Source organism: Lasioglossum baleicum, chromosome 6 (genome assembly GCF_051020765.1).
Source record: "Lasioglossum baleicum chromosome 6, iyLasBale1, whole genome shotgun sequence".
Taxonomy (NCBI): Eukaryota; Metazoa; Arthropoda; class Insecta; order Hymenoptera; family Halictidae; genus Lasioglossum; species Lasioglossum baleicum.
Window position 1 is genome coordinate 1,918,854 of NC_134934.1, and position 27,320 is coordinate 1,946,173.

Below are 27,320 nucleotides of genomic sequence, written 5' to 3' on the forward strand. Positions count from 1 at the left end.
ATTTTTACTATCGAAACAATGAACACGGTGTGTTGGGTGATTTGTATAATACGATCGATACAATTGTCTTGGAACCTTGATTGTAGGGTACATGCTAGATATCGTAGTTTCTTGGTACTGCATCATTCCAAAGGTGGGGGTTGACGAACTGGGGGCCCGCGAGCCCCACGTTGTTCCCCCCCTTCTTTCCTAGCATGCTGGGACTTGGACAATGTCCTGTCGCATATGTCTGTCTTCGTAATAGATCTATAGTCCTTTATGTCAATTGTCAGTTGACGTGTCTGCCGCATAACTTGTACATCGTACTACCCACAGAGACTGCAGTGATGAAATTATTAGAGCCACTTGCATAGGTGGACGACTTCGTATTATAACAATGAAATATCTTAAAATACAGTCAATACCAATCTATTCTGAATTATATTCTAATTATTATATTCTTATTAGATTTTTACAACGTGCACAATAAATGTATTCTTTAATTGCGGTTCTAATGAGTTGGTCACCTACTATATTGGTTGGACATCGAAAGTGAAGCGATTTGTAAGAGGACTATGGATTTCTTGATAAAGATTGAGCAGGTGATTCGTCGACCTTGGAGAAAGGGTTTCGACAGCGTCTTTAGGCAAACGTTCGCTTTACGACGCCCTTCGCGAGCCGCAGGGTATAATGATAAGGCCACACACGCGTCGAAAGCCACGCCAGGTATAGAACAGATTCACCGGGGGATAACAAAAGGACCCGTGGTCGTCGATGGCTGGAAGTGTTGAATGCGAGAACGGGTAGGTAAAACATTCGGTAGCGTGGCTGACACCGGTCTCTGGGACCTGTTAACTGAAAATGCCAACAACGAGACGAGTCGCACGACGAAAACGCGCAGCGTATTTCCAGCTGCATCGGCAGTGTCAAGGATCTCGCGACAGAAATACTTGGCAAGTTGCTAATGGCATTAGTTGATCAAAAAATACGCTTTTCATACTAATAATCTATCATTCACAAATTGGGTCTAACATAGTTGCAGTTCTAAGTTCGAAACTACCTTCAGCTTGGATTAAATGAAAAACTATGTTTTCGAAGTAGTAGGATTTAGACAACAGTCTAGTCACGAGACTATTTCCTATTTGGAATGGCAATGGCCGTACCCGTTTGTATCGGATCGAGGGTCCGATACGAAAAACAGCTTTCCCGTATCGATAGATCGCGGAGCGTCCCGGTGGACACATCGTTGGCCGGTGATATCTTAATAGAATATCTGGATCGATGTTAATGGATCTCGCGGGACTTTCGAAAGTCCGCGGTGATCGACGTCCCGCGGATCCATCTACTTTCGCCGGAGCAGATATCTTCCTATGTAAATCGAACCCGGTTCTGTTATACTTATTAACTCCGTGGCTCCGCTCGTGGCATCTCGATCTCCGCTTCTCGGAAAAGGGTATCACGCGACCCGACGTGTGCTCCGGCCCGATTCCCGGCTGGCGTGCAACCAAACAGTTCCGAGCGAGAGAGCTGGAAAAATCTACGAATCGCGTAAGTATAGGCTCTAGTCGGTTTCTTTAAAACGGGCGGTCAGTCGTCATGAGAACCGCACGATATCCTCGGAGAATCACGTCAGCCTCCACTTTTTCCTGTTTCCTGAGGCCAATGCTTCGTTCTCACCCCTCGACGGATTTATTTATGTTCAAACGATGCATTCTTCACCAGTTATTCACGGATTATCCTAACCTTTAGAGGGTCGGACTGACCACTAATTTTTATTATTTTCGTAAAGGTAATTCCAGTTTTCAAGGAAAAATTCCGGTCCTCAAAAGGTTAAACTATGTATTTTTATTTAAAGCAACTGGTGTAACGTGTATACTGTTTGCGTATGTGTATACCAGTAAAATGCTTTTGTAATCGACTCTTACGGGACGAGGAGAACGCGTCGGATAATACACGGTTCGCGGGATGTAGAATATTTCTGGCGAGTTTAGAGCGGCGATTAAAAACGTTGCCCACCCTCGTGTATCACGCAGTTTATCTGCACAGTCATTCGGTCGGTTTATTAACACTTTCAGATAGAGGCCGGACACTCTGGCGTTCGTCGTGCGACTCGATATCGTTCGAGCACGCAGGGGCGGATACAGCCCTTATCCTAGGGCTATTCTCCACTGTACAATTTACGCAGTTTCTCGCATAGCCCCGCTTAAAACCTAATTTACCGATATCAGATTTTCGCACGGGCGTGACGGTCGGGTAACATGCGCAGGAAATGGCTACGCGAGAAATCGTGCGAGAAATACGGGCTTTCTCGTCCCTTCCGGTGGGCAGATATCGTCCCGCGATTGCCCATTGTGAGCCCCAAGATACGAGGGCTACTTTTTCTCGAAGAAAATTAACAGGAAGACGCTGGCGTGCTTCCCTCGGAATCGGACTGCTAATTATTTTAAATGAAGTGTGGCACGGAGATCCTCTTCACCGTAATAGCAGTATCGAGATCTGTAGTTTCCTACCGAGATGTAATGTTGTGGTAATCGAATTAGGTTATTCTTCTAGTAAACTGTTACGTAGAATACACCAGTGATAATGCAGTGTTACTATTTATGCAATTTATGATCTGTCATCAACCCTTGATATTTTGCAAAGGATAAAACGCTTTGAACGAAAACATTTTTGAATGTGAGAAAATCATTCTGTCACCTATATATGGATGAGTCAAAGCTGGATTGGTCAATGTACGAGGGTTTTTAAAAAATTGATCAAGGTAAACGAGCAATTTGTAGAGATTACTTCCAAGCTATGAATACACATAGGTGTCAGTACGACAACAATCGAACATTATAAGCGAAGTTTCATCTAAACCGGAGAGGGACACCGCCCCTCGGACCAACAATAGAAGGGACTATCATTTGATGACAGAGCCCTCGATTCAGCTGTCTGCTCTCGAAGCGTCCATCTCCAAAGTCTCGACAGGCGCGCGGCGCAGCGGGTTCTATTAGATCGGTCTACCTGTTCCCGAGTCCTCGACGCGCCTCATAATTGTACCGCGCTGCTGCACCGACGCGGCGATGCAACTTGACGAGAGCCGGGCAACTGGCAAACAATGCGAGCAAGAATCGAGCATCGGATTCATCTGATCCGCCGACGTTTCCTGAATTATTATTCCCCGATGATCGATCGGCGTTCCCCGCTTCTAAACGCGGGAGAAACGCGTCGCGACCGCTTTTTGGCCACTCGGAAGAAGGCTTCTCCGGTTCTACGAGCGGAGATTCGCAAGCAAGATCCACCGGATAGCCGTGTCGGAGAGCCAACAATTGCGAGCAGAGGCTCGTTCGAGCCACAGCAACTCGGCGAGATCGAACCCCGAGGATTCCACCGGAGAATCCATTCCCATATTCGTTGCGGCCGGGATTCGAGTGTCTCGGCTGGCACGTAATTACCGGCCGTGGAACGAGAATCACGGCACCGTGGCACGAAGATAAAATGTGACCCGGCCAGGTAGCCGCCGTGTTTTCGAAACGACACGCTCCGAGATTTTATAATTGTCCCGGTCCCGTCTCGTAAGTGGTTGCGTCCCGATCGTTTTCGCGCGGTTGTCCGATACGACTGGATCGTAACCGACTGGCTGCCACGGGGCATGGACCGGCTAATGGTCTCTGATATTCGTTCTGGACGAACCTTACAAAATACTTCTGACAACAAGATTCAACCCTTAAATCTATGATTGATTCACGGTTACGGCGATCGCGACTGCTTTGACATACGCAGATTCTTCTAATATCTTTACAAGTTTTATTCGGTCAACCCATTTTTCTGATAAATGTATAAAATCCACTGTCTGATGATAAGCAATGCCTCATGACCTAATATATCAAAGATTCAGTAATTTCTCCTTAGCGTCGCTTTTCGCCAGCCAATCAGAGCGAAAACGAGTACCCTCCACTGCTCCCTAGCGTCTCGGAGTCTCGCGAGTCGCGCGACGGATTAAATGTTCTAATCGTCTCAATCCCTGTCGCCATCTACTATAATCACCGTCTCGCCCCATCGAAAAATCGCGCTCCGCTTCGAATCGGTCGTTTCCACGGTAATTGCTCATGCAACGAGGATTTATTGTGTCGAACGTACTTGACTCCAATTACTCGCGGCGAGTCCGTTGCGCTCGCCGAGAAATAAATAGAAACCTCGGCTCAATTGAAGGTGGCCAGATGCTCTTGCTCTCTCTGTCGTGTTGCTATGGTATCGCGTGGTGTCAGAGGTCAGCGAGGCGAACTCTCGCAGTGGCGTACCCACGTCGGAGAACCGTGGGCTCCCCTCTCGTCCTCTCCTTCAGACAAATGGCAAATTCCTCTCGGACCGCGAGATCATTAAATTGCAATGAGCGAGACCGCTAACGAAGAACCCGGCGCAATAAATAATCCCGGGGAATCCCGACAAGGGCTGGACGGTGCTCCGTCGACAACTAGAAATTGTCTAAATTATCAGCTCGTACCCATACAAGGGCGATCGTGTCGCAACTCTATGAAGCGAAGAAATTGTACGCGCAAAATTGATCAGTTATGACTAGGAGACACAGATCGAGTAACGCAAAAATTGTGGGCCATTCTCGAGAAAAATGGAGCTCCTTAAAGGGGGCAGAGAAAGAGAGTCGCAGCGATCGAGAAAGGTGAAAGGGGGATCGGTACTCACCGGTACGGTATCCAGCGTTGCTCAGGTAAGTGGCGAACGAGTGCGGCTCGTAATCTCGTTGCCACTGGGGGCTGCTGCAATTGTCGTTGTTGGTGAAGACCTCGTGATTGTGAACGTAACGGCCGGTCAGCAAGGAGCTCCTGCTCGGACAACACATGGGAGTGGTCACGTATGCGTGTCTCAGCTCGGCTCCCTCGTCCCTTATTCGCCGGAGGGTCCGCGGCATGAAGTTCAGCGAACCTGAGGGATCGGACCAACCGCAACAGACGATCAAAAGGTTCGTTCGGCGGATCTACCGGGCAGCGAGCAACCGAAAACAGCTCGGATCGGATTCGAAGATAGATAGAGTCGGGGTAGAAAGAAAGAAAGAAAGAGAAAGAAAGGGGTCCGGCGCGGCGGCTGGAGATTACTTCTTCGAAGAAAGGGGGGCAAGCCCCCCTCCCCGAACCTCGTTTATCGCGGAATTGAATTTTCCCTTTTTACCTTTTGCTCGCTTTCTCACTGCCTCTAATCTTTCTTCGGGAACGACTAGCCGGATGCAGCGGCTCAAGAAAGAAGGGGATGAAGGAATAGAGATACAATACTGCACGGTTAAATTTACAACGATTTTTTCTTTCAAGAACTGTAATTATATTATCTGTATCCGAGTGTTCTGCAATTATCGCCCATCGTTATGCAAAAATTTCAGTACCACATGAAAAAACAAGGAACTCGGACATTATGTGAACCGTTTAACTGTACCGACCTAGTTCGACGTCCTGATCGTCCGTCAATATCAGCACGATGTTCGGTTTCCTCTCCCTCGGTTGCTGGTACGGCAGGTAAGGCGAACTCGACTGCGAGTTGTAATTGTTGTTGTTGTTATTGTTGTTCCCGTTGAAATTTTTATGGAGGGAACCACGACGTTGTTGACCGCCCCCGAACGCGTCCTCAGCAGGGGTGCCCGCGTCCGTACGCCTGGCGCTGACGCCCAACAATACCACCGCCAAAAATTGCAGTAACTTCCTCATGGTGGATGCTGGTGGCTCGTCGTCGGTTGCAGGCTCGTCCTCTCAATCGAGTGTCATATCATGGCTGCTGCTGTAACAACCAAGGCGTGTCGAACGCGTTAACGAACGTTTGCTACTGACGTCCATCCCGACGAGATCCCGATAAATCCGTCCCTCCGTAACGGACCGTAATCTTTCGCGGGGCCGATCGCGAAATTGACGACCGAGTCGATAAAATCGCCTATTGCAGAGACAGCCTGTCTTTAGCGGCTGTCAGCCCCCCGTCTCGCTTTTTTCTTACTAACCCCGCAATTTAAGAGCCCCATCGCCGAGGGTGACCATAGTGAAAGTTTCGTTCGGTTAGGGACCGATTGCATTTTCATTGAGAAGTGTTTCCGATCAGATTGATATTTGCCATTGATGTGTTAACCCCTTGCACTATAATATCAAGTCAGATTCGTGATGCTTTGAACAGAATCTGCTATGTACGTAATTAATTTCCTTTAAACGAAAATAAAATTCGATTTGGTTACGGTGAAGGTACTTTGGAGGCCGCAATTTCACGGTGCAATTTCCTGTGCCTCCGCTCCATGCTAATTTGTCACCATCGGGGACTGTGTTCGTTTCAAGTTAATAAAACCGTAGAAACCGACGATATTATCTCTGAATAAAGGTGCACATCGGGATTTCGCAGGAGACAGAGCGAGTCTCGCGCGCGAGGTTGCAGGACGTGGTCACCCGCCACACAGGACGCTCGCATGATCGCGGCGCGGCAGGATCGCCGAAGGGTGAAATTCTTGCGGCGACCGAAACGGATTGGCTAACAGCTTAATGGGCCTCGCAGCCGGACAGGATACGCAACCGCTAATTATTGCCGATAACTCGGTAAAACCGCGAGTCTCGAACGCGACGCACTTGTACTGTGCGAAACAATTAACCGTGTGGGGAACGCGATCTCGATTTCATCGGGGAGCGTAACTCTCTTGCGCGAATACCAACGGTGTGCCTTGTGCAGGACGTGATCCTCGTAACAAAATAGTCTGCGGCGAGCGTGGCCGTGCCTCGGAGAAAGATGAAAGACGTAAAAAAGAATCCAGACAGGCTGCCTCTCTTGGCCAGCGCGCAACCATGATCGGACGGCCGAGGTTTTATAGCGGATACCCGTCGCATTCCTCTCGGCGGACATCTCGCGGACGATCGAGGGCCTCGTAAATAGTCGTTAGCACCTGTATTATCCGCGGCCCGATGAATAGCATATAGTCTTCGCTTAAATCAAACACTGCCTCTCGCGACTCTCCTCCCCGTCTCTCTCGTTCTCTCTCTCTCTTTCTTTCTCTCAGCCGCGCCGTCGTGTTTCTTCGTACACGCTAATACGCTCGCTTTATACGAACTATGGTGGTCGTAAAGACGATTAAGATTGTGCCCGCTGCCAGCATATTTTATAAATTCATAGACCATGTGGGATGCTAGCGGTCGTGCGTGATCAATTCCATCGAACGTTTACTTTTCTGGTTTTTGCCAGCGTATGTTATAGTTGCGGGAAACCTTGTCCGACAAGTCTGGAATTTATCTTCCCCGATGGAAGAAGACAATTTGTAATTGACCATTTCTTATTGCCAGGTAGTTGGTTTGTCGGAGGTAGTATTGAATGTTTTATGGAGGATTGAAATGATAGGGGTAAAATTATGGTGGTAAACGCTGCGGGCAGGATGATTTTATCTCGTCGAATGGCTATGTAGAAATACTCGTTCAAGGATTGAATGGACATCTGCCTTGATCCCATTTAATTCTCAGTTCATATATTACGATACTTTGCATTACCTACCGGAGGAGGTTGTTTAATATCTGTGATTCGGTGATAGTCATTCCTTAATAAATTCTTTTATCGTTATATCAAGTAGTAACGTCCTAATTCGGTTCATTCTTCTTCTTCGTAAGATGGAATATCTTTAATGTTGAAAAAAATGGATTCAATTATGATCATAATTTTAGAAAGTCTGTCTATGGCGATAAATAAATTTTGTTCATATTTCTAGTGTTTTAAATTGCTCGAACACGTTCTTCTCATGAATATATAAAATTCGCTGTCTAGCAATGACGTTACCCACATGTGGCATAATTATGCAGGGTTAATAGACTTCCGGCAGGTGAAGCGTTGAAAACTGTACTTTGAGAAAAATGGTACGAGACGACTCACGCGGTGGAATCAACTTTACGAACAAAATTCGCAGTGGAATATCGGCGAGAGGGATTACAAGATCGCCCCGAAAGCAAGCACGAAGGCACAAAGGGGCGTCGTCTCGTGGCAGGAAGCATAGCATACACGGCAAAGCAAATTTCTGATGCGGTTCGAACGTTTCCCACGGTGGAACCGTCAAGGAGCGACTTTTTCGCGTTATTCGCGTCGCGATCCTTTCCTCAGCCGACCCATTTCACGGGAAACACGGGCTTTTATTAAATTTCTCGGGACGTGCCGTTCTGTTTTCGCTGTTTCAACGACGCGCCGCGAATACGGAACGATCGGTTCCTGTTCTCGTCGACGCTCGCGTGTTTTCGACGTCGCTTTTCCCCATTTTCGCCGAGAGAACAACACACGGTTCTCCCCTATTCGAACGCCGGTCTACGTGCTCGTTCGCGAAGCGATCGAGTCGGTTTTGCACGGCGTGTTTCGATCGGACACGCCTTAAATACGATCCGGCTCGAGTTATAAGTTCAGCCGAGCCGTCGTGTACACGGGAATCCACCTTCATAAAGTTCGCGCCGAGTATAGGTTAGCGCGCGCGTAGATCGGCGAAAGTGAGATTTCATCGGCGAGTTTGCCACCTGGTGAACGAGAGCTTCACCTGTCTGAATGAGAAGGGTAACGAGACGGTATAGGGGGGATGATCGTGCCACGGAACCACGTCTATTCCCATCGGACACGGACTTCCTGGGTTTCACTCTCAAAACTTTCGAATGGACACTTCGGGTCTCTCGGGCCCGCGGTGGGAAGTCCGACGAAAAATCCTCGGAGATCGGTTCGCTCGACTGAAGGAGACTTTAAACAAATCGGACGTTTGAGAAACTAAATCCAGATGTAAGAAGGACGTTAGATACACTTATGGCTTGTTTAAATCTATAAAACGCTAGGAAAATGCATAGTGTAAGGAGATTTTACCATTAATCATAAATAAATGATAACCGGCTATTTTTTGTGTAACATTACGTCAGACCGTAAAACAAGAGAATTACATTTTCAGCAAGAAACCCGCACCGTTAGAACGCGGATTTGACGCGTTTTCAGCTCAAGGACCCAGCTTTGATAAACCATTGCATAAAAAGTCGACGCGGTTTCGCTTCCATCCGGCGCGGCAGCGCGAACAAGTTTCTATTTGATCCCCGATCAGATACAAGCCGGGTATCGCCGGAACAAATTCTTCGTAGCCCGCGTACAAGGTCTGACACGGCCGCAGGAGCGTCAGGATTATGGATCGCTAATTAGCGACGCCTATTCGCGGCGTGGCCGGGTCCGAGTCGGCCCGGAAACGTGTTCAGAGGCGGCTGAAAAGATGTCAGGAAGTGATGTCACGGCTGATCTGGCCGCTCGATCCGGTGGCTCCGGAGGCTGCATTAATTACCGCTAATTGATAATCACCTCGTGGTCTCCGGACGGAGAGCAGGTAGGCAAATAAGAGAGGCCAGAGAAGAGGAAGAAGGCTTGTGGAGAGGAGCTCACAACGAAACAACGTGGGTCCCTCGCGGGACCCGCCGAAAGGATTCTCGTGCGATCGTTGCGCAATTTATCACCTGGTAATTGGCCGCGCGATTAATTCGGGGGCCCGAGTAGCTCGAGGAACCCCCCTCGAACAGCGTGGAAAATAAAGAGCGGTGCCGGTAATTAGATTTTGACAGAGGAGCAGCGAGTTCTCTCGCCGATTCCTCACGGTTCCCCGAATCCTCCGGGATCCTCTTCGGCCGCGCCGATTTGTTCTGGGCTGCCGGAAACTGTCTCGAGCAGAACGTTCCACGAATATACCTTTGATTAAAGGCGTCTCGGCGAGGTCTCTTTCCAAGAGAGCCGAGCCATTTCTTCGTTTCAAGGATGTTATGGAAGCTGACAGGAGGGCTGGGCAGTGCCGCGTTCGAGGAATAAATGAATCCTAGATCGCGAGAATCAATCTTCATTCGGGGCATGAGCATCCAGGAACGTATCTCGCGGGGGGCATTGAACCGTGACGGTCGCCTCTCTCAACCATCGAACCCGACGTCGGCTAAGAATAGTCAAACAATAATCCGACAGTCGGTTTCGCAACCGCAGGAATTGAGTAACAAGTCTCGGGTCGCCGTGATTCGAAGCCATTGTGCCCGCGAGAAGCAACTCTACAGGAAGCGAAGTTGCCCGGCCGAGAAGCCGGCTAGCCTCCGCGTCTCCTCTGCTCTCCTTCACCTGGGAAGTACCGTGATATGGATCAGTCGTCAATTAGCACTCGATCTCGTTAGCGGGCGTCGCCTAATCCAGACCGAACGGAGACACAAACATAGCTAACTAAGTACATACATACCGCATATTTTGCAGCTTTTTTCTCTTTGGTTCGTTTTCCTGGGTAATCACAAACTAATTTATATTTGTGTCATCAAGATATTTGCTGTAATTACGCAGTCAGTAATTATTGAACGTCTTAGAAACTTTTGTGTACTGACGTAATGTTTAATCACGCAACAGTAGGAAGCGAATGTTGTATTTTAATTTCTACCATCTCATGGCTCATCTAACGAAATCCAGAGAAGACCTTGACACCTGAAGGCTACACAGAGATCAAAATACCGTACACTACCTGCTCTCCCAGTGTGAATAAAAATCGAACCGTTACGGAGACGGTGAGAGCGTGATGTAAGGGATAAGAGATTACCGAAAACTGAGAGTGAGTGACATGGAGAGGTCCCAGCAGGTGAAGAAGCAGCAAGGACGATTCCGCGAGCAAGACGCTATCCGAGCGGCGTGGGTGGCACAGCCGAGCTATCGACAACAGATGCACGCTATATACGGGCCGGAGTAGGTCGCAGGTAAAACGGATGTTACGTATTCGTGGCTCGCGTGTAAACCTGCGATGCGACACGCTCACCTGGCCCGCGAGTGTAGGTCGATCCTCTGTAGGTCGGGCCTCCAAGTGAATATTCATCCGAGGCGTTTCGCCTATTCGCGCGTGGGAAGTGCCGCGAAATTTACGAGCAGCTAAACGATCCTGCTGTTCGTCACGATAACCATCGATCATACGATACTCCGTTGGAAATGAAAGATCAACAGGGAATTCGAGAACGCGATTTAAATTACAATACATCTCTTCTCTCGATGATTTCAATTATTTGAAAACAACATGACTCTATCCTTATATTCTTCTGATGCACTTACTGTGTTTCATCTACTTATTGTTATCTAAAACACATAATATCCCCATTTAATAAATTGTTTCCAGGTTGCCAAAGACGCCAAAGGTCTCTCGACTCGTTCCACCGCAAGAAATTGATCCATGCTGCATTTCTTATCCGCATGCATTACCAGACCCCATCAGGACCCACCAGCTAGCTCGGCAAAAAGCTACTCTTCGTTCTCCATTTTCGCTACAGCGAGAAGTCACGGATGCAAATCATTTCGAATGGTAGAGCAGGCCAGCAGGCGCTCGGCGCGTTTTTACGTTCGGGTGATATGAATTAGGCGGTTTTTTCTCCCGCAAAATACAAGCGCATCCCCGAGGTGCTTGCCTTGAATAGGACCACGAGAGCTGGCAGAGTTACAGTTGCCATTGTTGCCCTCCCAGCAAGCGAGCGAATGAGCGAGTTCGTCGAAGAGCCGAAATGGCACTTGGATATGATTTACCGTAACGTTGCCGTTCCTATTTCAGCATCGGTCACGCTGCAACGCGTTCGGCCGTTCGAATATGAATATTAGGTGGGCCATTTTACGACTGCGTTCCGCTCGCAGATGCGCGTCGTTTTGTCGAAGTGTCGTCGACGTGTAACGAGGTTAACTGTGGATCAATGGACCATGATCTATCGACCCGTGAGTCTTCGCGTTTACGACTCGGACTGAGCCCGCGGAACTCCGAGATCTCTGTACCACCGGCATTGTTCGACTCGAACACTCGGTTCCTATTGTAGAAACCTTTGTTGCTGCTTTCTCTGATTGAACATAAAGTTCGCCTCGCAGACAAGCCCGCTAATTCCAAGTCGGGAACCAGGCATGGAAAGCCTTGATTCTCTTGAATCGACATAAACAACGCTCAAGACACTCGCCGAGGAAAATTTCTCACAGTCAACACTTTTAAATTGTCGTGATGCCGCATTAAACAGACATTAGAACCCAAGGGGACGGCGCTATCGCGTTCTCCGCGGGCTTTGGTCGACCTTCCTCCGTTCGAAATTGCTTCATTGATCTCTCTATATCGGATCGAGAGGAAGCTGGGCCCACAGGTGGGCGTGCTGCGCTTCATTGAGCCCAGGAAACGCTCATTAAGAGAACCTACTCTGCAGAGAAAGTGACTTTTATATTTCCGAAGAGGACAGGCGTTGAGCTTTCTATTGACTTTGATTGCAGCAACCACTTCGACGAATCAATTTGTGTAGTAATATCTCGCGAGAGAGTCTAGGCACGATCCTCCTGATCTGGTCAACGTGCTGGCACTAGTGTTAATATCGTGCGAATGTGATTTAACAATGCCGGAAGCAATTCACTATGAGGATGCGAAAGTTTGCTCGACTTTCCTACGTCCACAACGTTGATCTCTCCATTATCTCCATAATCTATACTTACAAGTAAGCTTACAACACTCCATTAAACTGATAAAACCGCTATTTAACATAGACAAAATCTGCAGAGAAAGTGGCCAATCCTTTTTCTTCCTACAAAGAGGACATCACTTGCCGAACTTTCTATGCACTGTTGCTGTTACAAGCAGACGAACAAATCAATTTAAGAATGATCTTTTCGTTCCACTTCACGTGGTGGTCCTTAATGGCGTACGAAAGTCGATTGAATAAGGAAAATCGCGGATAAGAATATTGATTTCGAAACACCGAGGAGAATCCACCATGAAGAGAGTGCAATCAATTCCAAGGAAACGGCACGCGGAAAAGTCACGATTTAACACCTTGGACTATAACCGGCCAGGCAAAAAACACCGTGGTGAATCGGTTTCCGCGTTGGAGATCTCCGTCCGCGTGTTATTACGATTCCCCGCTGTTAGCACCGTGTCCGAGGCACGAGGTGTTCCCGCCGCGTTTCAGGATCCCAATCGACAGGCTGATGATAGGCTGGGAGAAACCGTCGGGGCTCGTAACGCCGAGTCGCGGATTAGACCATCTGCGGTTTGCAATTGGCCGCGGCTCGTCGAGCAAATAACAAGTCGGTGAACGGTCGCGATTATCGCGTGTGTAGACAGTCTTCCTGCGATCGTACTTCGGCGGCCTTTCAACGAGCCCGGTTCCACTCGGTTCACTGGCTTTTGATATGCGATGCGTCTGTTTGTCAATCTTCGTCTGCCGACAGTATCAATTTGAGTCTAGACATTCTTATTTTAATCCTGTATCATTATATCTTGGAGATTTTCTCTATTTTGTATTGGCCCGTACATCGTATTGATTTACATCGTACTATTTATTATTTCCTACAATAATTAGTAAATTCAATTATTTGTCCTTGCAGTACATTGATTTGTTCTAACTTCTTGTTTTCTCTTTACCACTATTATCGTATTCACTTTTTTTGGTAGAAGGTGTTCATTTGTTTGTCTCCATATTGCAGTATATAGATTTTACAGAAAAGAATTTTAGCAAATTGAACATTTGGTATTCTGTCAGTCTCACATCGTTGGACAAATTAATTTAGTAGAACGAGGATCTGACGAGGATTAAAATGGTAACGTTGGAGGGTAGCAGTGATTGTCATCGCTACGAGGAAGAGGTATCAGTACCCTGAATACAGATGACATGTATTAAGGTCAAGGTAAAAGGACTTCGCATCTGTTGAGAGTGCGATTCGCATGACCGGCATGTGTAAGAGCAATAGTCCAAGGTTGTATCGCATCTTATGAGGCTAAAATTGGATCGTTTAAAATCGATGGGTTCAATTATCCGATAATTATCGAACGTTAATCCCACTAAAGCGAATAAGAATTTATTTTTATACTGGGATTAAATATGTTTCAAGTGTCTCATAAATGGTGGAATAGCTAAATGAAGCAATAGATAAAGATGCTAACCTAGAAGCTACCTAAGACTAAGAAGATTTCGCTTGGCTAATATGATCAATAGTTAAGCATCGATAAGCTTCACAAGAAGTCTGCATCTCACTGTCCTCTAAGTAGAACACAATTAAGCATATTCCAATCGAGCGACGACCTATTATCCTAGACTCCTAGGCTCTACTTGCGCACCCAGCTCAAGAAACCAGGGTCCCGGGCAAGCGACCAAGAGGCATGCTGGCGAGTTGAACAGAACAGACGGCCAGTGTTCAGAGGAATTACCGTCCCCGGTGTTCCACGAGAGCTGGAAAGCACGGAAGCTCGGTAAACTCCCGGCCAGTTAGTCCCGGGGCTGATTTAATCGCGACAGACGTAAAGACCCGGGACAAGTGGTCGGAACGCGCTCGCCAGAAGGGAGAGGAGCCAGCGCTAAATCCTGATCGGCCGTTTCGTGTACAAGCACAACAGAACCGGGATCCCTGACGTCACACTTCCTGGAGCAGAACAGTTGGAGAACGAGCCCCGTGGACTGAATTCAGCGCAATCAGATAATGCACTCGCACACGTGCGAACGCGCCGCGTTTCAACTCGGAACGCATGCAACGGGAGCAACCACGTCCGTCGACCGGGTTGCATCTGTTCGTATCTGTTCGCGTTCCACCCAGCACGAAGCGCACACGCTCGTTAAAAACGCGACAATGGGCCTTGCGAAGTCACACCGATCGTAGAATCGGAAATTGCCTCGCAGCTGGTCCGGCGACCGTTAACGGTTCGCTCCTACGGCGAGAATAGATCATTGATTTTTCAACGCTGATATAGCCGGCGAAAAGAGGGCTCTTTGCATCTTGGTCGAAGCCGTGATTGCATCGGACAGCGAGCTCTGAGACCACTTCGCGAAATCTCAAGACCGTCCCCTGGGATTATTGCGGGGTTCTTTCAACTCTCGATTGCTCAGTTCAAGTCTCAGAAATTTTGCAACTTCGTTTCGATTGTACGAAACAGAAATTAAATAGAAGTGTACTGTCCCCCTTAATAGTTTTAGTAAACCGAGAATAGTGTAATATTGATCTTAAATATATTCTGATGCCTTTTCGGTTTTCCATTTTATCTATTCAATTTTGTCATGAAACCATACAATCCGCAGTCTATTTGTTACAAATATGATCAATCGATATTGGTAAGAAAGTTTTACAGCACGCAGGTGAAAAATAGTGGTCTAGTTATATACAAATCTAAAATCATCAACATAAAATTCAATATTGAACACATTCTACAGATCCTCAAAAAGATTTCTCAAAATAAGCATGACGCTCTGAAAGCATAGTTAGGACTTTCTAATACCAGTAACGCTTCCGAAGCACAGGTCATAAACCGTTTACACGTTCGCTCGAAGATCTGGCCGCCACATGTGCACCGGTATTCGACAGAAGGGAAATTTCCTGTCCCAGATCGTGCACCTATGAGCTCGCCAGAGATCTCGTGATAACCGTTTCCTGCATCCGCCTGGATCGCGCGGATTCATTCGCTAATTAGTTAAACTGGCCGTACGGAGTCACTGGATTGAGCCCTGGCACGCGTGTTCGACACGAACACCGATTCGCTCGTGACACTGTTGTTCGCTCGCGGTGATTCAACGCGGAGGATGTTAAAACAATTAATGTGACCCAGACGCTTGTTCGTTCCGAAAACGAAAAGAAAACGATAGTTAGCGCGACGCATTTAGACGGTGCTCGTTTCGCTACCCTTTCGCTTCGTTCCGATGGCTGGATGGCTCTGATCCAGCGAGTTAGCTTGTTGTTTCTGTTCTGGTCTTGTGGAACATGAAAGCGGAACGCTCTTTTTGATATCGTCCCCCAATTCATGCTGAATTTATTAACGTGATGCAGGCACGCTTAAGCTAGACAAGCCGAACCAGATTCTGGCGCCAATCTCAGGGTTAAGTAATGCCATCCATAATTGAATAGACTTTTCACATTTATTTTTAAATTGTTTAAATTATACCATCAAGAGAATATTATTATATTATATTCTTATCTTATATTATATTCTTTTCTGCAAACGAATCGTTTGAAATACATATAAGTTTATGGGAATTGCTTTCTGTTCGAGTGATTAACGCCAAAGTGGTTCAGGAGGCACGTCCACTAAAAGATCGAGGGAAAGGGTGAAGCTTGGGCGCCCTAACGAAACATTTCAATTACAGCGAGCGGGAGGGTTCCGAGACTGAAAGTAAGCGTGGGCGAGGAACAATAAGAAAACAATCTTGGAGTACTTTCTCCGCGGAAGGTAAACGAGCCTGTCCCTCCGCGATAGTCCTCATGATTCAAATCCTCGATCCGGAATCTCGAGGGACATCAAGCGTGCGACACCCCCGCCGAAAAAAGAAACTGAATAAACGAAGAAGGGAGCTTCGGGGAGAGCGGAGTACTCTCGCGAAAACTGGTGGCTTCGTGAGAGAGAGAGAGAGAAATTTCGGGGAGCGCGAAAATGAGAAACGACGGGTGCGCCTCGACGCGACGCCACCTCGCACGGCCAGTTATTGTTCTCGGACGAGAGGGCAGAGATTTCGAGGGAAAGATTTCCGAGGGGGCAACTTCTCGAGCTGCGGGACGAGATCGAGATCGTATCGCAACGTATTCCACGGAAGCTCGAAGACTCGCCGTATGAATGAGAGCTGTGCACCGAGACCAGCGGGGCGAGATAAAAACGAGGCGTCTCTCCGGGGTAAACGTCGTGGCGAGATAAATCAGAAACTTTTCAGGGGAACCGCTCGCGCCGAAGGAAATCGTCAACTTTATTGCCAGCTGTAATTTCGGGAAGTGGACGCCGTGAAAAATCTTCTACGCGCACACTCCCTGCGAAACTGCTGGATTTTAGACCACTTTCGACGCTGCTTGTCCACGATCTCCGCGCGATCCACACGTTCACTGTCGTAGTGACAGAATTCTCTGTCTACCTTCTATAATTCAAATCGAGTTCCACACTTTTAAACATTATGACGAGACTGCGGATCTTTATGCAAAACAAAAATGTTCTTCGTCAATTGCAAGTTCTTTGCAAATTTTATAATGCAGAGAATCGACATCCCCTTAAATTCGTTTATTCTCTCTAATTATGACTTTTAAAAATTATGGAATAATCGCTGGTGTGTAATATGTTAAGCGATAATTTTGATTCGAATCCAAACAGTCTCGAATTAATTCGCACACCCAATATATCTTTTCTCCTTCTTTTTTTTCTTGTCTCTTTCACCACGCGTTCACCGCTCGAGCGAAAGTTACACTCGCGATCGCAATCGAGCAACGGCGGGCCCGGGGTTGGCAAGAAGTGAAAAGGTCGCGGTTCGATGTAGTGGATAAGGGACAATTAGCGACACGTAATTAACGAGGGAGGGAAGGCGTAGAGAAAGAAGGGCGGCAGTCGAAGCGAGGCAGAGCGAGGAGAGTGTTTACTCGCGTGCGTGCACGCCGCGATGCAAAAGGGGGAAAAGAGTGAAAGACAAAGTTGACAGACGGCCGCGCGAAGGCAGACGAGCTAAAGGGTGGAAGGAAAGAACGATGCTGGCAAGACGAGGACCGAGAGACAGCCGGGGAGGAACGCTAGACAGCTTGGCGGCTGCTTTATCAGCCTACGCACGTACGAGTTCCCGCGATTCAGCTTCTAACGCGCGAATATCGCGGACGTTCGCTTCGTTCGAATGCCTCCGAGCGAGTTTTCACTCGTGCAAACTGCCTCTTTCATATGAGTCGTAAGAACCGCCGTTGGAAAAACTCCGGTGGGCAGTATCTCGTTTGACGATAAATATAAATGAAATTGCGAAAATGGCTACTTTACATACGGTCCGTATTTTATGCGCCAACGCCGATCGTAAAACGCAGTCATATTATTTATCCCCTTGCGGCTCGCTTGGACACGTGTTGTAGCAATCAAGTTAAAAGGTTACTTTTACAATACAATTATACAATATCGAACTGTTACTTCCTCTATCTCCGAATACATCGAGTGGTCAATTAGTCGTTTCCGAGGAAAAGAAAATTTTATTCGCGTCTTACAGATTACACTCCATTGGAAGGATTCGATAGAAAATTCATTGACGCAGTAACGATCCAATAAAATATTTTATAGTAAGATAAAAGAACGAGGAAGTTCGTGCCATTACGCAATGGATGCGATTCTCCATCAGCGAGAAATAACAAACACAAATGAGACAAGATGAGCATCGTCGAACAGAACTCAAATGTAATTTCCACTATTTTCAGTGGAATCAAGCTGTCAATTATGTAGTTTTCTTTCCAGGAAAAACAATTTTTATTCCTGTTTTACAGATGACCTCAGTGGAAGGATTTAATAGGAAATCCATCAACGTACTAACGATCCAATAAAAGATTTTATAAAGTACAATGCAAAGAAGTTTGTCTGCAGGGTTCCGCGGAAAATAACGAACGCAAATGAAACAGGATGAGCATCGTCGAACAGAAATCAGATTTTCTGATAACAATGGTACCGGCGCCAATTGCGACTATTTCTTGAACTCTCGCTCGAGAGAAAACTGCAGAGGAAACTTTATCTTGGAACGAAGGAAAACATGAAGTGGGGGTTCCAAGTTGCAGGAGTGCTGTGAATTTTGTTGTGAGGTCGGTAGCCCAATTAGCCGAACGGGTACGGGACAGACGCGCGGCGAGTTTCTGCGGACTTCTTAACGAGAATTTGTTTGGTTTAATACGGCAAACAGGCGGGCGAACCGGCTCCGTTTGTCGCGAAAAAGCCGCGGAATTACGCGCGACGTTTAAGAGCTTTAATCCGAAGTACGTAAATTGGTAATCTCTTGGTAAATACCTGAAATGTTTATCGCCGTCGTTTCCATAGCCGGCCGATTAATACGCGCGGCGGATTGGCGCGATAACGCGCGGAGCACGTGGCCCCTTTCTCGCTGTATTATATTTCACGCGCCGTTATACAGTCAGACTCACAATTGATGGTACACACTTTAAATCAGAATAACGCTTTTACAAATGCACCAAACAACTTTACTGCCAAGCTAGATGGATTAGTTTCCTAGACGATATGTAATGAAAATTTTGGAAATATTTCGGTTAGTCTGAACTACGTAAAAACATAGTAAATGTTAATATTCATAACATTTTTATATCGGACTGTAACGAGATTTAAAAAATGCAATAATTTTCTCCACCTCTGAAAAAATGATATATACAAAAGTTGCACCGTATACACGGGAAAAGATTATGACGTGAAAATTTTTTGCGTGCGTGAAGGCGTTTTGGAGATTTCATGGTCACCTTGACTTCTTTAAATGGAAAGACCTATGTATATCTTCTGTATCATGAATCGATAGAGTATCAAATACCCACCGTGCATGCTGAAAATTTTGAAGGACCGAAGTCGTGTTTGTAAACAAAGTTATTCTGATTTAATGCGCGTACCATCAATTATAAAACTGACTGTATACCGTCCCCGATTCGTTCCGGCAATTAACACGCCGTTTTTATTAACATTTCTCAGCGGCAGTCGATCCACCGTTTAATTGCTACACCTGTATCGAGGACCGGTCGTCTTTCTCGTTCGCCGGTCCGTGTCGCTTCAACCGGCGACGAAACCGTTCTACGAAAGGGGTTATACCCTCGGCGAAACGCTCCTCTCGAGGACACGCCTCCCCCGCCGAAGCGGCGCGGAATAATTTAATAATTCGATCGTTAATTGGAAATCGGTCGCGTCGTGAACAATGCTGCCTTTGCTGGCCGACCGGCGACGCGCGCTGCGCCACCCCGAGGGGTGAAACATGTTTCTCGATTTAATTAGGCGACCGCCTGCTGCTCGAAATTGTTGAAAGTCGTGGGAAATGCTGGCTCAATCCAGAAACGTTTATATTTGATTGCACGGTTTGGTAGTATACTTTGTAATGGTAAGAACCACACCTGGTCCAATGGCGGAATGAAAGCTCATTGTGATTCTATATCTTAAAGGGTCTAGCCGGATAAGCATGGGCCAGCGGCCCCCGCTCCGATTTTCCTGATTTTTGTCTTAAAACGTCGCTTTATGTCTAAAAAAACATTGTGTAAAATTTTAAATGTCTACCCCTACCGATAGGGGTGATATTGAGGTAAACTCCCCCGCACTTAAATGCAATTTTCTCTAAAACGAGAAAAGATATCGACATGGGATAAACGGCAAATAAAAGATATAGATACACTCTATATTCGAGATTTTTTCAGAATTTTTTGCTAATTATTTATAGTTGAAAATAATTAATTAATTTTTTGGGAATTTTTTTCACTATCTTCCCCTGGGTTGACACCTACCAAAAAATTCTAAAGTGTTGCTATGATTCTAACCTATTTTGTAAAAAATTTTCAAAAGTGTCCGTTTGGTGGAACAGTGTCAAAAAAAATAAAATATGCCGGCGAACGCTCGGTTTGATCAGTAACGGCGCAGCGGCCGAGTCCCCTTGCGGTGGCTAGTGACGGGAGCGAGCGGGAAGTCGGCGCTTGTACGGGAAAGCTGATACATGTAAAAATGCGACTAAATCTTAGCTTACATTGATGCAGAAAAATACGTGTAAAGCTAGTTTGTTGGAGTCAAGTAATAGAAAGAAGAAGCTTCTCACAAGTATGTTGTATGGTCACGGTGTTAGAGGCTCTGCTCGATACTACGTCGACTAGCGATCAAGGAATATGCCGACTTTGCGGCATGTTCAATGACGGCTTGCCGCGAAATGCGGGAAACGCGAAACGCGAGACCTCATTCGACTGTTACGTTACCAGTATTGTTCGAAGACCAGGAGAGCTAACTGTTCTGTCATACGCAGTATGACATGTAAAACATTTTAATCTATATGATAATTACAAATTAATAATTATGTTTGTAATTTTATCATATAGAATATTGAAGTGCAAACAATAAAAATCGTTTAGTTTATAAATACATATAAAAAAAAGAAAAAAAACAAGAAGAGAAAGAAGTTGAGTTGAGGAGGATTCGAACTCGAGCCATACAACATACTTGTGAGTAGCTTCTTCTTTCTATTACTTGACTCCAACAAACTAGCTTTACACGTATTTTTCTGCATCAATGTAAGCTATTTCCTAGAATATAATTGTTTAGACTTCCAACTGTAATCATATATTAGAAGATTTAGTCGCATTTTTACATGTATCAGCTTTCCCGTACAAGCGCCGACTTCCCGCTCGCTCCCGTCACTAGCCACCGCAAGGGGACTCGGCCGCTGCGCCGTTACTGATCAAACCGAGCGTTCGCCGGCATATTTTATTTTTTTTGACACTGTTCCACCAAACGGACACTTTTGAAAATTTTTTACAAAATAGGTTAGAATCATAGCAACATTTTAGAATTTTTTGGTAGGTGTCAACCCAGGGGAAGATAGTGAAAAAAATTCCCAAAAAATTAATTAATTATTTTCAACTATAAATAATTAGCAAAAAATTCTGAAAAAAATCTCGAATATAGAGTGTATCTATATCTTTTATTTGCCGTTTATCCCATGTCGATATCTTTTCTCGTTTTAGAGAAAATTGCATTTAAGTGCGGGGGAGTTTACCTCCATATCACCCCTATCGGTAGGGGTAGACATTTGAAATTTTACACAATGTTTTTTTAGACATAAAGCGACGTTTTAAGACAAAAATCAGGAAAATCGGAGCGGGGGCCGCTGGCCCATGCTTATCCGGCTAGACCCTTTATGGATTCAGTATTCAAGGTATACATTAAAAGGGATCAATAATATTCCTCGATCAGCTCACACTAAAATAATCCTCTAGCATTTAACACGGATCACTGGATCATCAAATTGAGAGTATTCAATGTAAAATCGTTAATCTATGCGTACATGTATTAATATAGTTATCGAGCGCCATATTAATACTAAATCTACAGCGCACTAAAGTTGATTACTGCAAGTTGTCTGATAAGGATCAGAAGATTGAGTGTACCATTTTTATTACAATAATTATTCCGTATAATTATAATGCTTGTGAATAGTTAAAGAACCGGTCACTTGACCGTGCTAGGTTCAGTGTTAAAAACCTGTTAGAGGTATGTAAATACATACATTCAACCTCCTCGGTTTATAAAAGAAAGCATAGATCAGATACAAATTCCTGATGCTTCTCATCAAGGTGTTCACGGCGAATCAGTTTCCGCAAGCAATTTTGCCATTAACCGAGATCGCATGATCGGAGAGATCCAATATTGTAGAACAAGAGGCAGACGACCGTGACACCGACGAGACACCTGAAAAGGGTCCGACGTTTATTCTCGTCCCAAAAGCGAAAGAAATCGCCTTGCCAAACGCTTGTTTCGCAACGGGCCTGGTTGCCGAAGAAAAGCGCGTGTGCACCAAACGGATGCAATCGGGTTGCACAATCTCCGTGCGGCTGCCGTGCACACGAGAGCCGTGAAGTTGCGTGCTGCGGCCTCTTGCAACCGCCTCATCCTTGAACGAAGCCGCAAGGTGGATTAATAGCTCGATCGTATTCCCTTGGACGCCAGCCGATCACGACGACATCGAAGCGATATCTGAGAGAGAGAGAGAGAGAGAGAGAGAGAGAGAGAGAGAGAGAGAGAGAGAGAGAGAGAGAGAGAGAGACAGTGACAAAAAAGCAGGAGACGTTTTTCGAGCAGGGAAACGGCGTGCAAGGTGGTTGCAATATCGGCGCGCATCGCCGACGTCTTCGGACGCTGCACTTTAGTTAATGCAGCGGCGGTCTGCGGTCGCAATTTCTCACGGCGAGTACGGAGACACGTAGCACCTAGAATGGGCTGCCATCTGGTCGAATGACGACGTTTAGCGATCGTGTTCGTGACACGGCAGAGAAATCGGCAGGGAGCTTCGACTCCTGAGGCCGATGCGTTCAACTTTTCTGCAAAAATTTGTATGCCTCATTCACTTTTTCTCTTCCTCTTTTGATCAAATTAAAAAATTTCACTCGGATTACTGTTAGTTAAATCTTACAGAACTGCGCTGATTTATCTCTTCAATTCGTTCAGGTTCTTCTTTTTATAGCACTTTCTTGGATCTCATTCGTGTAATTTGTTTCCGTCTTCTTTTAGTCTGTGTTACTAACAATCGAATTCTTACTCACTTATTCCGGGACAAGTAATTTATTTATTCTGTTGCTTGTATTTTATTAAATCACACAAGTCACAGATGCATATACAGATCCGCAGTGCAATAACGAAGATTGAGGACAAGTTCTCTACCAATTGCTGCAGTGTGTATTGCGTTTTCGCAATCGCCTTTAAAAATCGCTTCGTACCGATATCGAATGGCCGCAGTAATTTCGAGGTAATCCGAGCCGGAATAATTGATAAAGCTAAAAAACAGGTCCAAAGGGAATGCAGCGCGCAGAAGAGCAGGAAAGTTGGCGTGCGCGAGGAATGCGGTTATTGGGCTCACGTGTCCCGGTTATTGACAGAGGAGGTAATATCGATGGATTGGATCGTATAACTCACGGAATCGGACCTGTACCTCTTTTGCTCCTGTGTTCCCACAAGGCAGCTTTCCAACTCTGTCTTCTCTTCTCCAAGAAAACGAAACCGCGCCGCCGCGCCGGTATCCTCGACGGAAAATGAGAGTTCGTTGCTCGGGCGAGCATAAGATTGCTACTACCATCGATCGTGGAAAATTAATTATCGTAACAGAAACTGGAGTCGTGTTACGCGGCACTCGAAACGTTATCGACGTCTCGTTTAACTTCGCGAGGTCGCGGGTTCCGCGGGACGGTGTGGCCCCCTGCCGATAATTCACGTCGAAATTTGCGAAATTGATTAGCGTCGAGCTAAGTTTTCTCTGTATAACATACTATACAAACTGAGTGATTTACACGCGGATCAACGGGGGGTCGGATGGAGAACGCGCTCGCGAGAATTTCTTTCGGAAAGTCTAATAACAGGTTGCGCGGCCGATCATAATACTTAGCCGGTTTCCAGCTATCCGTCGGGCCAATTAAATTCATTAGCCTGAAATTACGGGCACGGTGGACGGCCGCGAAAAGTCGTTTTGCATCGGCCACGGTATCAGTCTCTCATGACAGCCGATTTTTCCAACGAACGTGTTGACTAATTGCGATCGGCACGGCGGTCCCGACAACTCGATCGTAGCGGAACAGGTTCTCTCACCTTCCTCTTCACAATTTCCGTGGACCGGGGGAATCGTCAGAGAATGAGATAGATCCCGGGATTCCTCCCTCTGACGACTCAATCTATCGGCAAGTTTGCGAGAAGAGACGCTCCGAAATCTATTACGCAAAACTCTAAAAATACCTCGTGCATAATCGAGGATCCGTTTGATCGTAGACCTCGTCCAACGGTGTTTCGGCCGGCCGATTAACGCGCGCCGTTCCGAATGAATAATTGACCGCTTTAATAAAGCCAAAACTCATCAATATTAATGGGCCAACCCGGTGTGTGTCTTTTCTCTCTTTCGGCCGAGTCCGATGCCCGGATCTCCTCGAGGATGGCTCGAGACTCAATGGCCGTCGAGGAGCACTCTGCTCGCTCGTCGAAGCGGGATCGTCTTCGAGTCCCGGCTAATTCATTTTTAATTTCCATCGGTGTCCATGACGGCTGCCTCGGCTACCTAGAGGTTCGTGCAGAAATACCCGGAAACGAACGATCAAAGAGAACGGCGAGAATCTTTAGACTTTCGATCGGATTATCGAAAAGTTGTTAAATCCTCGACTCCACTGCTCCGAGCACTTCCTGGCCTCGAGGACTTCGACCAGACGAGAATAGCGACTGCTCTTTGCACTTGGATTGGCTCCTAGAGGAAATGTCTTGAGGCAGATGGCTGTACAACAGAGATGAAAAAACGGCAATGGAAATTATCTCTTACTTTGCCAAAAATCACAACAGTCTCACGCATTTGAAAGCTCAACAGCTCAACCAGAAACTCACCAGTTAAAGTGTTATTAGCCGGTCCGGCAACGTCGTATTTCCCGAAGAAGCTGAGCAGATGAGCCGTCATCGTCGTCGGAAAGAAAAGCTTCGCCGTTGAAGGAAAGTGTTTCTCTAGCAGATGTCGAGGTTCTCAGGCGATTTGACGCCAAGACGACAGGCCCAGACGTCGGAAACGATGGTATACGAATAAGTAGCCGAGGAAATGTGTTGAATTTTCAATATTGTACAGCAATGCGACGTCGCTCGATCCGAGACCGACGTGAATTGGATGTCAAACACGCCCCTTCGAACGCGGAAAAACCAACATTGCGACCGGGGATGATTTAAACTTCGCTGCTCCGTTGTTCCTCGAGGTGGAGAAGAATGGGCAGAACTTCGATCGTTTCGCGAAGGCACGGTGGCCCCGCGAGATCGGGCCTATTATTTCGCGCGTATCGTCTCGCGATATCGCGTTACCGGGGCCCCGGTTAATGCGCGCCTCTAAATCTCTCTGCCGTGAAATTACTTTGCGGTGGCTCGTCATTATCCCTTCAGGACCGTTCGCGCGATTGCACACGCTGAAACTGTTCGAGCGAGGAGCCTCTCCCCCCCTCTCTGTCTCTCTCTCTCGTGTTACCCTCCTCTTTCTCCCGCGTACCATTAGCCGGTGTTCATAATTGTTAAATGGCAATAACGGACGGTCGACACCCCACGGAAAATTGAACGGTGATGCCCCGAACAGCTGTTTAATGGATCGTAATTATTCGTCGCGTCTTGAGATCGTCCTGTCTGCTGCCGGAGACTATATGCAGTCTCGCTTCAATCACACACACACACACATCTCCGAATTTCTCCCTTGTTCCTAACTGTCCTTGTCTCGCTGAATTCCAAGAAACTTCGATTTTGATACCCGGACATGTTTATCTCCATTACTTGGGCGCGCTGAGGTACCCATTCTCAGTCTAGTTTCTATGTTATCCTATCTTAGAGAAGGTTCTGCAGCAGTTATGGCTGAAATAGGTCTGGGTTAGGTTCTGGGTTCTGATAGTCGAACATTTTTCTGGTCACGAGTTAGCTACTCTGTATTGTTCTAATCTCTGTTCTTGAAAAGAGCCGCAGAAATTCAACTTAGTTGCGCTATCTTGAACTAGGTTCTGCGGCACTCACGCCTGGGTTCGAAGGAACTTTCTGTACTGATAGCTAAACGTGTTCTGTATCTCTTCTTCACCGAAAAGCCTCATCAGGAAGTACTGTACGATGTCGGGCCGCGAATCCCTTAATGTTCTGATGAGATATGTTTATTTTCTCAACCGGGCTCTCTATCATGCTTTAATCCAGGCTCTGTGGTTCTTGGAGCGGAGATCAATTTAGCTACCGTATCACAGCCTAAGTTCTATGGCATTTGTAACAGGATTCCAAGGAACTTCCGCATGAATACCCAAACATGTTTATTTGTACAACTTGGCTACTCTATCTTGCCTTAATCTGGCTCGTGTAATTCTTAGACCACAAATCAGTCTAGCAACCTCATCCCAGTCTACATTCCACGTCTCTTAAAGTCGTGTGCTAAGAAATACGAGTTCTGATGCTGAACCCCTAGCTACCCTAGTCTAGTTCCCAGCCGCACCGTCTCATTCCCATCAATTGACAACGATAGTATGGGCCACTGTGCAGGAGAAGCATGATGCTTCGACGCGGGGGACCGCGGTAAAGGTGTCGTTAACGAGTCCACTCGATCGAATCGTCGTACGCCGTCACCGAGTCGCCCTGTCACGGTCGTTCCCGGCATGGTGTCGCGGATACGTGGCCAGCGGATTCTTAAGATCCATTCATCCTGGGCCTCGGGTATGTTCACAGTGAATACCATTAAGCGGCGCATTCATCGTGGTTTCCCGTCTCCCTCCGGCTGTCGTTCCTTTCTCCGATCGCGCGGTAGGTGAGACCGTCGACTGGCATACATCTTCATAGACCGGTCGACGATGTTTGTTCCTAGGCGATCGGTCCGTGCGCGCGTCCGGCTTCCGCGCTTCGAAATAAACGCGTCCTCAGAGATAAGGGACAAGCACGCGGAATGCAGGCCCCGCCGAACTCGTATATGCACGACGTTCTATCTTCATGGCTGACCGGTTCGCCGTAAGTAGCTTATTCCAGCTGTTTAAGAGACCGGAGCCGGCCCGTTCCGCGTGTCCGCCGATCGAACACCCCGTGCTTACGCGAGAAATACACGGATACGGGCACACCGTCGCCAACGAACGTGACAGAAATAACGACGAATCACCGAGACGCTCGGTCCTCGATCCTATACCTTCTCCACAGCCGTGATCCAATGTTGGAGCAATCAAACCCTCGACGAGAGAAGCGAACACTTGTTTGCACGCGACGAAATCGTTTGGAAAATTCTGCCATCAGATTAACGACTGCTTAAGCAAACTCGGATTTTTATAGCAAACGTGATTTAAGCTGCTCGTGATGTGACTTTGAGGCTTTAACACTTGCTGCAGCAATGACCGGTGTGTACTGCTTTGTAAAAATTCAAGATCGC

General features: G+C 46.8%; 1 protein-coding gene across 2 annotated transcripts in view; it reads right to left on the bottom strand.

Moving 5' to 3' along the window:
- Sulf1 (Extracellular sulfatase Sulf1) overlaps nt 1–27,320 on the bottom strand; it is a 90,119-nt gene that overhangs the window by 31,171 nt on the left and 31,628 nt on the right. The window contains exons 2-3 of one of the 2 annotated variants that reach the window (XM_076426615.1): nt 5,408–5,742; nt 4,663–4,902 (exon numbers count right to left, since the gene is read on the bottom strand). In XM_076426615.1, the coding sequence (XP_076282730.1) occupies nt 4,663–4,902; nt 5,408–5,672 (505 nt within the window). In that variant the 5' untranslated portion in view covers nt 5,673–5,742. Of the gene's footprint in view, nt 1–4,101; nt 4,635–4,662; nt 4,903–5,407; nt 5,743–27,320 lie in introns of those variants that run through there. The other variant, XM_076426616.1, reaches the window with a different exon arrangement.